This window comes from Salvelinus namaycush, chromosome 31, assembly GCF_016432855.1.
Source record: "Salvelinus namaycush isolate Seneca chromosome 31, SaNama_1.0, whole genome shotgun sequence".
NCBI lineage: Eukaryota > Metazoa > Chordata > Actinopteri > Salmoniformes > Salmonidae > Salvelinus > Salvelinus namaycush.
The window spans coordinates 23,577,631-23,591,220 of NC_052337.1; the positions used below are offsets into that span (position 1 = coordinate 23,577,631).

A 13,590-nucleotide genomic window follows, 5' to 3' on the forward strand; every position below is an offset into this window, starting at 1 on the left:
CTGAAGGTACCACATTCATCTGTACAAACAATAGTACACAAGTATAAACACCATGGGACCACGCAGCCGTCATACCGCTCAGGAAGGAGACGCGTTCTGTCTCCTAGAGATGAACGTACTTTGGTGCGAAAAGTGCAAATCAATCCCAGAACAATAGCAAAGGACCCTGTGAAGATGCTGGAGGAAATGGGTACAAAGGTATCTATATCCACAGTAAAACAAGTCCTATATCGACAGAACCTGAAAGGCCGCTCAGCAAGGAAGAAGCCACTGCTCCAAAACCGCCATAAAGCCAGACTACGTTTTGCAACTGCACATGGGGACAAAGATTGTACTTTTTGGAGAAATGTTCTCTGGTCTGATGAAACAAAAATAGAACTGTTTAGCCATAATGACCATCGCTATGTTTGGAGGAAAAAGGGGGAGGGTTGCAAGCCAAAGAACACCATCCCAACCGTGAAGCACGGGGGTGGCAGCATCATGGTATGGGGGTGCTTTGCTGCAGGAGGGAATGGTGCACTTCACATAATAGATGGCATCATGTAGGAGGAAAATTATGTGGATATATTGAAGCAACATCTCAAGACATCAGTCAGGAAGTTAAAGCTTGGTCGCTAGTGGGTCTTCCAAATGGACAATGACCCCAAGCATACTTCCAAAGTTGTGGCAAAATGGCTTGAGGACAACAAAGTCAAGGTATTGGAGTTGCCATCACAAAGCCCTGACCTCAATCCCATAGAAAATTTGTGGGCAGAACTGAAAAAGCGTGTGCGAGCAAGGAGGCCTACAAACCTGACTCAGTTACACCAGCTCTGTCAGGAGGAATGGGCCAAAATTCACCCAACTTATTGTGGGAAGCTTGTGGAAGCCTACCTGAGACTTTGACCCAAGTTAAACAATTTAAAGGCAATGCTACCAAATACTAATTGAGTGTATGTAAACTTCTGACCCGCTGGGAATGTGATGAAAGAAATAAAAGCTGAAATAAATCATTCTCTGTTCTATTATTCTGCAATTTCAAATTCTTAAAATAAAGTGGTGATCCTAACTGAACTAAGACGGGGAATTTGTACAAGAATTACAAGTAAGGAATTTTAAAAACTGAGTTTAGATGTATTTGGCTAAGGTGTATGTAAACTTCCGACTTCAACTCTATGTATGTTTATTTAAAAACATACACATGACAGTATACAGACACAAACAAACATCAACGACATCATACCTGCACAGACCCACTTGTTCACGCCCCCTGCACCATTTTGTTTCTCTGTCGCCCACACACTTTCAACATTTAGATAATAAAGCATTTGATCTTTCTATTGTTGATTTGGTTGATTTCCAGTTTTAAATATGTTTTTTCAAGATGATTGTCAAAGTATCGTCGAACCCATCGGTTATCTCACTACACCCTCATATGCATGTCTTGAAATATGCAGACCAATAGATTAAAAGTATATTTGCTTTGTAATACTTCTGACGGCCAAATTTCTAACTCCACCCATAACTTTTGGGACTTTTATGGCATTCCCAGAAGGCATAAATGATTGAGTCATTGTTAGTTTTACATTTAAGCCATGACTCTGCCATTGTGGTGTAGAATTTGTGAATTCTGTCTCTTGTATAATAAATTCAATACATTAGTTTATACTGCATAAGTGTAAATTTTCATTAACTTTCATTAGTTATGTTTCAACATTTCCTCCAACTTGTGTTCTTCTCAGTGCTTTTTATGTCTTGGTTCCAATGGTTTGTATTTTTTCCGAAGAGATTGTCAGTTAAATAGGCTCTCCAACGTTTTGTATAGGTTACCTATCATATGAATGTCCTTTTCCGACTCAAATAGGATTCCCTCAAGTTTAATCTGATGGCCAAAAGGTTTGAAAATATCTACATTGGTCAGTCCAAAATGTATTTTTAATTGTCATGAATGTATTTTTTTCCTATAACCAAGTCTTTTACGGTTTCTATGCCTTTAGTTTTCCATGTGGGTCAATTTATCAGTGAATTCTGAACAGTTATTCAAATATTGTTCCATAGGGTTGTGTTTTTAGGGAGTGATATTGGTTCTTGTAGAGTACGTTTCATTTTCTTCCATATTGTTATAATGTCCTTAACTATGAAGTTAATGTTCTTAGCTTTATCCTTAGAAAATAGACACTTAAAAAGATTCTGGGGATGAGCATGCATGTCTTCAATATGTACCCGTTGTTCCTCTTTAGTGCATTTAACTATATGTGGCAAGGAAAAGCCCTGGGTGGCGAGTTGATACAGTTCCAAGTCTGGAAGGTGAAACCCCCCCCCCCAGACTTAGGAAGAAGAAACATTTTCAAGAAGATGTAAAATGTTGTGTTTTATTTGACAATATAATGTCTGTTTATGACCGAGTATACATTTTTTAAGAATGTCTTCGGTGGGTTGATTTGGTATTACCGAGAATAAATATACAAACTTTAGGAGCCATGCCATTCTGAAGAGATTTATTCTTTCTGTAATATTTATGGCTAGATTCTTCCATTTTAATTAGATCTGTTTTCAGATTAAGTTATGGGATAGTTATTTTTATATAGTTGTCACTTAATAAGCATCCTAAGTATTTGATATTTTTTGTGTTCCACTTAAAGGATTGCTGTAGATCATGAGTTTTTTTTTTTCTTTCCTATTGCCATTTAGTTTTTTCCACGTTCATTTTATATCCTGAGTATTCTGAAAATATTTTTAGAAAGTGGGGCATTGAATTTTCAATGCTGGTCAGGTATATTAGAAATTTAGTTCATATTCATGTTTACCAATACTGATCCCTGTTACGTTTAGGTCCTGTCTAATTCTTTCTGCAAGCGGTTCAATTGCCAGTGCAAACAGGATGGAGAGAGGACATCTCTGTCTTGTGCCCCTTTCTAAAGCAAATTCATCAGTTAATGTATTATTTGTCGATATTTTTGCTTTAGGACATTTATATATTTTTTATTAAATGTATTATTTCAGCCGGAAAGTTGAAAAGTTTTGAATAGAATAGGCCATTCAAGATTGTTGAAAACCTTTTCGGCATCAACATCCATTATTGATAAATCTGTCATGTTTTTTTTTGCGTATTGTATTTAACCAGGTAGGCTAGTTGAGAAAAAGTTCTCATTTGCAACTGCGACCTGGCCATAATAAAGCAAAGCAGTTTGACACATACAACAACACAGTTACACATGGAATAAACAAACATACAATCAATAATACAGTAGGAAAATCTATATACAGCATGTGCAAATGAGGTAGGATAAGAGAGGTAAGGCAATACATAGGCCATGGTGGCAAATTAATTACAATATAGCAATTAAACACTGGAATGGTAGGATGTGCAGAGGATGAATGTGCAAGTTGAGATACTGGGGTGCAAATGAGCAAAATAAATAAATAATACAGTATGGGGATGAGGTAGATTGGATGGGCTATTTACAGGTGCAGTGATCTGGGAGCTGCTCTGACAGCTGGTGCTTAAAGCTAGTGAGGGAGATATGAGTCTCCAGCTTCAGGGATTTTTGCAGTTCGTTCCAGTCATTGGCAGCAGAGAACTGGAAGGAGAGGCGGCCAAAGGAAGAATTGGCTTTGGGGGTGAACAGTGAGATATACCTGCTGGAGCGCGTGCTATGGGTGGGTGCTGCTATGGTGACCAATGAGCTGAGATAATGCGTGGCTTTACCTAGCAGAGACTTGTTCATGACCTGGAGCCAGTGGGTTTGGCGACGAATATGTAGTGAGGGACAGCCAACGAGAGCATACAGGTCGCAGTGGTGGGTAGTATTTGGGGCTTTGGTGACAAAACGGATGGCACTGTGATAGACTGCATCCAATTTGTTGAGTAGAGTGTTGGAGGCTATTTTGTAAATGACATCGCTGAAGTCGAGGATCGGTAGGATGGTCAGTTTTACGAGAGTATGTTTGGCAGCATGATTGAAGGATGCTTTGTTGCGAAATAGGAAGCCAATTCTAGATTTAACTTTGGATTGGAGATGTTTGATGTGAGTCTGGAAGGAGAGTTTACAGTCTAACCAGACACCTAGGTATTTGTAGTTGTCCACATATTCTCAGAACCGTCCAGAGTAGTGATGCTGGGCGGGCAGGTGCAGGCAGCGATCGGTTGAAGAGCATGCATTTAGTTTTACTTGCATTTAAGAGCAGTTGGAGGCTACGGAAGGAGAGTTGTATGGCATTGAAGCTCATCTGGAGGTTAGTTAACACAGTGTCCAACGAAGGGCCAGAGGTATACAGAATAGTGTTGTCTGCGTAGAGGTGGATCAAAGAATCACCAGCAGCGAGAGCGACATCATTGATGTATACGGAGAAGAGAGTCGGCCCGAGAATTGAACCCTGTGGCACCCCTATAGAGACTGCCAGAGGTCCGGACAACAGGCCCTCCGATTTGACATACTGAACACTATCAGAGAAGTAGTTGGTGAACCAAGCGAGGCAATCATTTGAGAAACCAAGGCTGTTGAGTCTGCCAATAAGAATGTTGTGATTGGAAGAGTCGAAAGCCTTAGCCAGGTCGATGAATACAGCTGCACAGTAATGTCTCTTATCGATGGCGGTTATGATATCGTTTAGGACCTTGAGCGTGGCTGAGGTGCACCCATGACCAGCTCTGAAACCAGATTGCATAGCGGAGAAGGTACGGTGAGATTCTAAATGGTCGGTAATCTGTTTGTTAACTTGGCTTTCGAAGACCTTAGAAAGGCAGGGTAGAATAGATATAGGTCTGTAGCAGTTTGGGTCAAGAGTGTCCCCCCCTTTGAAGAGGGGGATGACCGCGGCAGCTTTCCAATCTTTGGGAATCTCAGACGATATGAAAGAGAGGTTGAACAGACTAGTAATAGGGTTTGCAAAAATTTCAGCAGATAATTTGAGAGGTTCCAGATTGTCTAGCCTGGCTGATTTGTAAGGGTCCAGATTTTGCAGCTCTTTCAGAACATCAGCTATCTGGATTTGGGTGAAGGAGAAGTGCGGTAGGTTTGGGCGAGTTGCTGTGGGGAGCGCAGGGCAGTTGACCGGGGTAGGGGTAGCCAGGTGGAAAGCATGGCCAGCTGTAGAAAAATGCTTATTGGTATTCTCAATTATTGTGGATTTATCGGTACTAACAGTGTTTCCTAGCCTCAGTGCAGTGGGCAGCTGGGAGGAGGTGCTGTTATTCTCCATGGACTTCAGTGTCCCAGAACTTCCCAGAACAGAGAGTAAAGGGAGCAGGTTTCTGGGCGCGATAGCATAGATTCATGGCATAATGTATAGACAAAGGTATGGTAGGAAGAGAGTACATTGGAGGTAAACATAGGCATTGAGTAATGATGAGAGAGATATAGTCTCTAGAGATGTTTAAACCGGGTGATTTCATCGCGTATGTGGGAGGTGGAACAACATGGTTGGTTAACCTCTCTAGGGTACGTGAGACGGTAGCGTCCCACCTCTTCAACAGCCAGTGAAACTGCAGGGCGCCAAATTCAAAACAGAAATCCCGTAATTAAAATTCCTCAAACAAACATGTATTTTACACCATTTTAAAGATACACTTGTTGTAAATCCAGCCACAGTGTCCGATTTCAAAAAGGCTTTACGACGAAAGCAAACCAAACGATCATGTTAGGTGAGTGCCTATTCACAGAATAACACAGCCATTTTTCCAGCAAAAGAGAGGATTCACAAAAAGCAGAAATAGAGATAAAATGAATCACTAACCTTTGATGATCTTCATCAGATGACACTCATAGGACTTCATGTTACACAATACATGTATGCTTTGTTCGGTAAAGTTCATATTTATATCCAAAAATTGGAGTTTACATTGGCGCCTTACGTTCAGAAGTTCCAAAACATCCTTTGATTTTGCAGAGAGCCACATCAATTTACAGGAATATTCATAATAAACATTGCTAAAAGATACAACTGTTATGCATGGAATTTTAGATGCACTTCTCCTTAATGCAACAGCTGTGTCAGATTTCAAAAAAGCTTTACGGAAAAAGCAAACCATGCAATAATCTGAGTCGGCGCTCAGAGCCCAATCAAGACACAAATATATCCGCCATATTATGCAGTCAACAAAAGTCATAAATAGCATTATAAATCTTCACTTACCTTTGCTGATCTTCGTCGGAATGCACTCCCAGGACTCCCACTTCCACAATTTTTTTTTGTTTTGTTCGGTAATGTCCATTTATGTCCAAATAGCTACTTTTGTTAGCGCGTTTGGTAAACAAATCCAAAGTCACGAAGCGCGTTCACTTAAAGCAGACAATGTCAAAAAGTTCCGTAACAGTCAGTAGAAACATGTCAAACGATGTATTGAATCAATCTTTAGGATGTTTTTAACATAAATCTTCAATAATGTTCCAACCGGAGAATTCCATTGTCTTCAGAAGTGCGATGGAACAGAGCTCCCTCTCATGTGAACGCGCATGGTTAAGAACATGGTCAGCTCATGGCAGACCTTACTCATTCCCCTCTCCTTCGGCCCCAATTCACAGTAGAAGCATCAGACAAGGTTCTAAAGACTTTTGACATCTAGTGGAAGCCTTAGGAAGTGCAACATTACCAATATCCCGCTATCTTCAATAGGAGCTGAGTTGAAAATCGCCCAACCTCAGATTTCCCACTTCCTGGTTGGATTTTTTCTCAGGTTTTTGCCTGCCATATGAGTTGTTATACTCACAGACATCATTCAAACAGTTTTAGAAACTTCAGAGTGTTTTCTATCTAAATATTCTAATAATATGCATATTCTAGCTTTTATGGCTTTGTAGCAGGCCGTTTACTCTGGGCATGCTTTTCATCCGGATGTGAAAATACTGCCCCCTACCCCAAAGAAGTTAATGCATATTGAGCAGGGCTTGAGGCTCTACAGTGAAATAAGACAGTAATCACTAACCAGGGCTGTAATGGACAGGGCATATTGATATTAGGGAGAGGCATGCGTAGCCAAGTGATCGTATGTGTCCAGTGAGTGAGTGAGTGGTTTGGTTAGCTGGGGACACGGAGATTCGGACAGTTAGCAGGCCGGGGCTAGCAAGCTAGCACAAGGGCCTTAGATGGACGTCGCGATGGGGGAAAGTCTGTTTTTGCCTCCTTGTGCGGTGACGTCGATAGACCAGTCTTGGAATTAGTAGGGTTCCAAGTAGCAGAGGGGTCCAAGTCCAATTGGCAAAATGGGTATAGTGGTCCAAGAAACTGGCCGATGGATCAGCTAACAGTCCAATATGCCTAGATAGCTAGCAGGACGCGGTTAGCAGAATGGGCCTTCAGGGGCCTGTTTGCATCCTTCGGCAGATTATGTCGGTATTCCAGTCGTGAAGGATCGGCGGGGTTCCGTGCCCCGTACCGGCAGTAGAAGGGGTCCGGATATTGTAGCCGAGGAGTGGGCTTCAGGAATAGCCCAGGAGCCATAGCCGGGAGATGGGTCTAGCATGGGCTTGCTCCAGGCTAGTTGGTGCTAGCTCCAGGATGGAAACGTTAGCCAGGAGTAGTCAACCCGGGTTGCGGTTAGCTAGCGGCGATGATCCAGATGAAAAGGTTCAGCGTTTGCGGTAGGAATCCGGGGATATGGGGAGAAAAATAGGTCCGGTATGCTCTGGTTTGAAACGCATTGTACAAACTGGCGAGAGCTTTCCGAGCTAAAGGTTAGCTGATGACCGCTAGCAGTGGTTAGCTGACTGATAGCTGATAGCTAGTTAGCTAGCTTCAGTTGAGGTATTCCAGTTCGGAGGTAAATAGAAATACTTTATAAAAAAAACAGATCCACACCACATTGGGTGAGGCGGGTTGCAGGAGAGTATTTTGAAGTTGAGGTTTAGGAAAAATATTAAAAAGAATGCGAAGAAAAATATATAAGATATACATGGGACAAGACAAAGACAAAGACGTCTGACTGATACGCCATCTTGGATAAGAATGTTCTTGTATTTGTTAGTGTACATTTTTCATAAACCCTGTTTGACTAAGTATGATGACTTTTGCCAGTCTATTGCTAATGAGCATTATTATTTTTATTTTCACAATTTATTAAACTAATGGGTCTGTTGTCAGCAGGGGGACTCTCCAGATTGTCCTGGTTGTAATAGAATTGAAATAACTTTATTATTATTATTATTTCAGGGGAAATGGATGTTTACGATTCAAACTCCTGGCTATTGTCAGTCATCTTTTTCTCATACTGTAGCGCAATGTTTATTATTATTATATAAATAGAAGTTGATCCAGTGGTCCAAATATGAATCATACACCGCCCCAATGCATTCTGGTTGTTTTATGACTCAATTTGTTTTTATTGAATTATTCGTACTCTGGAGCAGAAAGTCTGGCCGCAGCCCAATTATGACCTAATTTAATTTTACTGTGGTTGTTTAAAGTCCATCTGTTAAATCTTATCTGCTTTTTCACCACTCTGCATCTGGTTAATAATCAATAGGTAATGCATAGGGGATATTTGAATACTCACAATGGCGGAATGGCATCCAAATATTTTGTCAGCCATATTTTATACACAAAAAAACAGCCTGTACCTCATTGTTTGTACGATATTGATGCGGAAATGAATAGTAGGAATGCACATGCAGAAACGGAACGAAGCACTTCATAGACCTACATCACAATATATAGAAATAATAAACAATTTCAGTGGTCTTTTTATTGAATCGCATTACTTTTTCAAAACTTTAACTCTTAACCAGGTACTAAACCAGGACTCTCCAACCCTGTTCCTGGAGAGCTACCCTCCTTTAGGTTTTCGTTTCAACCCATCAACCAGCTAATTATTAGAATCAGGTGCGCTAGATTAGCGTTGGAGTGAACCTACAGGATGCTCTTCAGAAACAGGATTGGAGAGCCCTTAAGTTTGGCCCGTGGGCCTCCAGTTAGGGAGCACTGCCCTTCACCCTAAGGCCTAGCTTGGTCAATTTGGGATTCTGTGATGTGTTATAAGATAACTAGTTAAGATTTACTAGTTCAAGTTTTGTTATTTTTTGTTTTTATGAGCGTTTATGTCCAGTTCAAGTTGTCACGCTGTTTTCAAAAAGTGAAATAACACAAAGGTAAACAAAGAACAGGATGGCTGTATTTGGGGAATCTCACTATTGATCCTTTGTGATATTACAGTTCAGACCAATAAAGAGCGGTGTCTGGCTGTGGTGGAGAGGGCCGAAAATTTGAGAGCACCATCTGTGTCAGAGAAGAACACAAAATACTCTATCTTTGAGACCTCTTCCTCTCCATATTGTTCTTTACATAGGTGTTACCTACAGTACTCACCCACCCATTGTCTGTTTCAAAAACAACATGCATTGAAGATAGATTGGTATAATATGTCAGAGCATATTCTTATGTAATCACATCATAGTTGATCTATTGTATACATTCAGATATCAACACAGCCTTGTGACATGAAATTCAACCCCTTGTTTATGGGTATTACTGTACGCCTATATACACCTGCACCTAAGCTGTGTTCGAATACCCATACTAACATACTGTATACTACGTACTTAATGAGTATATACTATATACTATTAGTTCATTTTAGTATACTGTAAATGAGCTGTATCCTTTCAGTTGCGCATTCTAGCCTTTCACCTGTCTACTGGAAGTTGATGCTCTTGCTATGCAACTTTTTGCTAGCTTGTTAGCATAACAAATTACTAGCTAGACATCTTACGACTTCATTTACAATGTCCATTGAGAACGCACAACGACTATACCACTTAGCTAAGCTAAGAATGACATAAATAATCAAGTCAATAAACGTTGGGTAGTTGGTTATATAGCATTTAGTTAATATACGGTTCAATGTATTAGTAGCCAAATATACTTTAGGTGTCTAGCTAATATACCGGTACGTACTGCTGTAATGCTATGCGGTTTATAAGGATAGCGTAGCTAACACATTGTCAGCAAACATAACGTGTGACTTATTTGAAAAGTTTTTAAACATTTGTCATAATTAATTAAAGCAATGAATTTGTATCTGCTCTCGTCAGACTTCTGCTGCATATTTTCTTCATCTGAATTGCATTATGTACCCTAAAAGCACGGAAATAGTGTGCACTGCTTGTTTACTTTGTATTTTGGCGAATGTAGTACGACATCCGGGAACTTTTGTCATACTAACTATATCAATACTTTGACCATTAAGCATACTACATACTCAATTTACGTCACAAATAGTGCAGTTAGTATCAGTATTCGAACACAGCTCTAGTTTCTTGAAATGGGATAATAAGGCCCTATGTGTTTTAGCAATTATTGCCACCTAAAGGGTTAACAGCATTGACAGCTTTGCACACTCTTGGCATTCTCTCAACCAGCTTCACCTAGAATGCTTTTCCAACAGTCTTGAAGGAAATTTTGTTGGCTGCTTTTCCTTCACTGCGTTCCAATTCATCCCAAACCATCTCAATTGGGTTGAGGTTGGGTGATTGTGGGGGCCAGGTCATCTGATGCAGCACTCCATCACTCTCCTCCTTGGTCAAATAGCTCTTACACAGCCTGGAGGTGTTGGGTCATTATCCTATTGAAAAACAAATGATAGTCCCACTAATCGCAAACCAGATGGGATGGCATATCACTGCAGAATGCTTTGGTAGCCATGCTGGTCAAGTGTGCCTTGAATTCTAAATAAATCACTGACAGTGTCACCCAGCAAAGCACCATCACACCACCTCCTCCGTGCTTCACGGTGGGAACCAAACATGCAGAGGTCATCCGTTCAACTACTCTGCATCTCACAAAGACATGGCGGTTGGAAACAAAAATCTCAAATTTGGACTCATCAGACCAAAGGACAGATTTCCACCGGTCTAATGTCCATTGCTCGCGTTTCTTGGCCCAAGCAAGTCTCTTATTGGTGTCATTTAGTAGTGGTTTCTTTGCAGCAATTCGCCCATGAAGGCCTGATTCACGCAGTCTCCTCTGAACTGTTGATGTGTCTGTTACTTGAACTCTGAAGCACTTATTTGGGCTGCAATTTCTGAGGCTGGTAACTCGAATTAACTTATCCTCTTTACTAGAGGTAACTCTGGGTCTTCCTTTCCTCTGGCGTTCCTCATGAGAGCCAGTTTCATCATAGCGCTTGATGGTTTTTGCGGCTGCACAAACTTTCCAAGTTCTTGAAATGTTCCGTCTTCACTGACCTTCATGTCTTAAAGTAATGATGGACTGTTTGTCTTTGCTTATTTCTGCTGTTCTTGACATAGCCCTACCAATTATTATCTTCTGTATATTACCCATACCTTGTCACAACACAACTGAAGGAAAGAAATTCCACAAATAAACTTTTAACAAGGCACACCTGTTAATTATAAAACACGTTCTAGGTGACTACCTCACAAAGCTGGTTCAGAGAATGCCAAGAGTGTTTAAAGCTGTCATCAAGGCAAAGGGTGGCTGCTTTTTAGAATCTCAAATATAAAATATATTTAACACTTGTTTTTGCTTACTACATGATTCCATGTGTTATTTCATAGTTTTGATGTCTTCACTATTATTCTACAATGTAGATAATGGTACAAATAAAGAAAAACCCTTGAATGAGTAGGTGTGTCCAAACTTTTGACTGGTACTGTATTTTTCAATACTTCTATAGGCTACTGTATCTATCAATCAATCATTCATTTGTTCATGTCATCACACAGCATTTGAGTCATTCATGATTTGAAATGCAATCAAGCATTTTAGTTTTAAAATAAAGCAAGTCTTGAATAATTAGCTTAAACAGTAAATGAACTGTTCCTTTTCTGGAAATTGCATTCATGAATGAATGCGACTCTTTCGTTTTTGCTGTAATAAAGGTTTAACGAAATGTTTTTTACAACATTCTGGTATGCTTATAATTTATTTTGTTTACATTTGTTCCAAGCTGTTAGAAAAATGGTATTGTAATCTTACAGCACCTGCTTAGCACACGGAATATGTACGCAGTGCTTGCTCCTTACCTTCATTTTCTACCGATCTGCGTGCCGTTATGGATTTCGTATGCACATTTTCGTGGAACAGTTTAATTGAATTTGTCTTCATATCTTTAAATTATTGTCATGTGGTTAATCAACATTCTATCCAAATCCTAAATGAAAATGATACAAACCTAACTTCTGTTGCCAACTATGTAGAAAGTCTTTTCTTTTTTTGTCGGACAGCCCTACTTCTTGTAGCAGTCATTATGCTATAGAAAATGAACACAGGACTCAACAGTCTCTCAAGCCCATGTGCTAGTGATTTAGCCAGCTAATCTTTATATTTCAAGTTTTGCCAACTCGGGTCTATTTGCTAGTTACCAAGGTTGAACAGTTGAATTGTTGTGAACTCACCTTTCTGTCTTTCTCCAACTGTTTGAAAAGCGTGTTAGCCTGTCCACTTTGTTCAGATGTTGAAATCAAGTGGCCTACCTTATTGAGAATGAGTTGCCAATTCCTTATTGTTTTATGCTGTTTTATGCAAAGGAGACAAGACCAAAAATACAACATGAGAATTAAGTGGACATAAACGCTCATAAAAATGAAAAATAACAAAACCTTGATTCTTGCGATACAGGCATTTGGAATATCTCTCAAAAACATACATTAGAATCAATCAAATGAATTTGATATATTACCCAGCTCTTGACATAACCCGCCAGTGTGGTTCTTGATCCACCATTTGGGATGCGATGAACTAACGTCCTTCTTTTCTCTCCTGCAGTTGGATAATATCCTGTACCCTCCGTCCATGCCCTTCCGCAAGTCCAGTAACCCTGAGGTGATCCACGGCCTCGCCTTCAAGTTTAAGAGGCAGCTCAGTGAGGACGGCAACAACCTCCGCAGGGGAAGCCTAGGAGGCGCTCTCACAGGTAACAATCATATCTGCCCTGCAGGTGCACATACAGTACATGCAAACACAGAAATGCAAGCATATACATACACACACACACACACGCATATGCAAACATGTACTCATGCATGCACGCAGGGGCACACATAAACACGAGCAAGAAGATGCTTCACTCTGACCATTTCCCAGTGAATTAGATATGAACGGTGAGCCATACAATGTGTTTTGTTTGGCTAGTAATGCAGTGAGGAGTGAACTGGGGCTGTGCTCCGACCGGGGCACTAAGTAGGGATTTCCTCTCCTGGCTGGTGTGTAATGAGTACTGGGGAGGAAGCCATTTCACTGAGAGGAAGAAAGGATCACCATTTTCCTCCCTGTCTCTGTCTGTCATCCGGTCCCCCCAGGCTTTACAGTAAGGCACCGGATGCCATGGGGAGGGGACATGTCTTAGAACACCGGGGTCGTATTCAGCAGGGCATACTGTAAACAAAAAATCTGTGTTCTTAGTGGACAAGTTCAGGTTGTGCCTCCCAGTTTAAAAAAGTTTTGAAAATATTTCTCCCTACTGAACAGGACCCAGGTAGAGAAGCAGATGTGTGTCCTAAGTCTGAGGTAGATAACTGTTGCAGAGGGAAAAGGCATTCATGGAGATGTCCAACTAAAACAATTGGTGACTAGTTATGGTAGGCAGTCTGAAAGACACACACACACAATCCATTTACAAAATTATGTTGCATGGTTTAATAACAGGAGAGAAACAAA

General features: G+C 40.5%; 1 protein-coding gene across 1 annotated transcript in view; it reads left to right on the forward strand.

The window, feature by feature from the left end:
* The window catches only part of mast4 (microtubule associated serine/threonine kinase family member 4), a 182,125-nt gene that overhangs the window by 36,045 nt on the left and 132,490 nt on the right, over nucleotides 1-13,590 (forward strand). Inside the window, exon 2 of the mRNA XM_038971316.1 lies at nucleotides 12,700-12,847. Coding sequence (XP_038827244.1) covers nucleotides 12,700-12,847 — 148 coding nt within the window. The remainder of the gene's footprint in view (nucleotides 1-12,699; nucleotides 12,848-13,590) is intronic.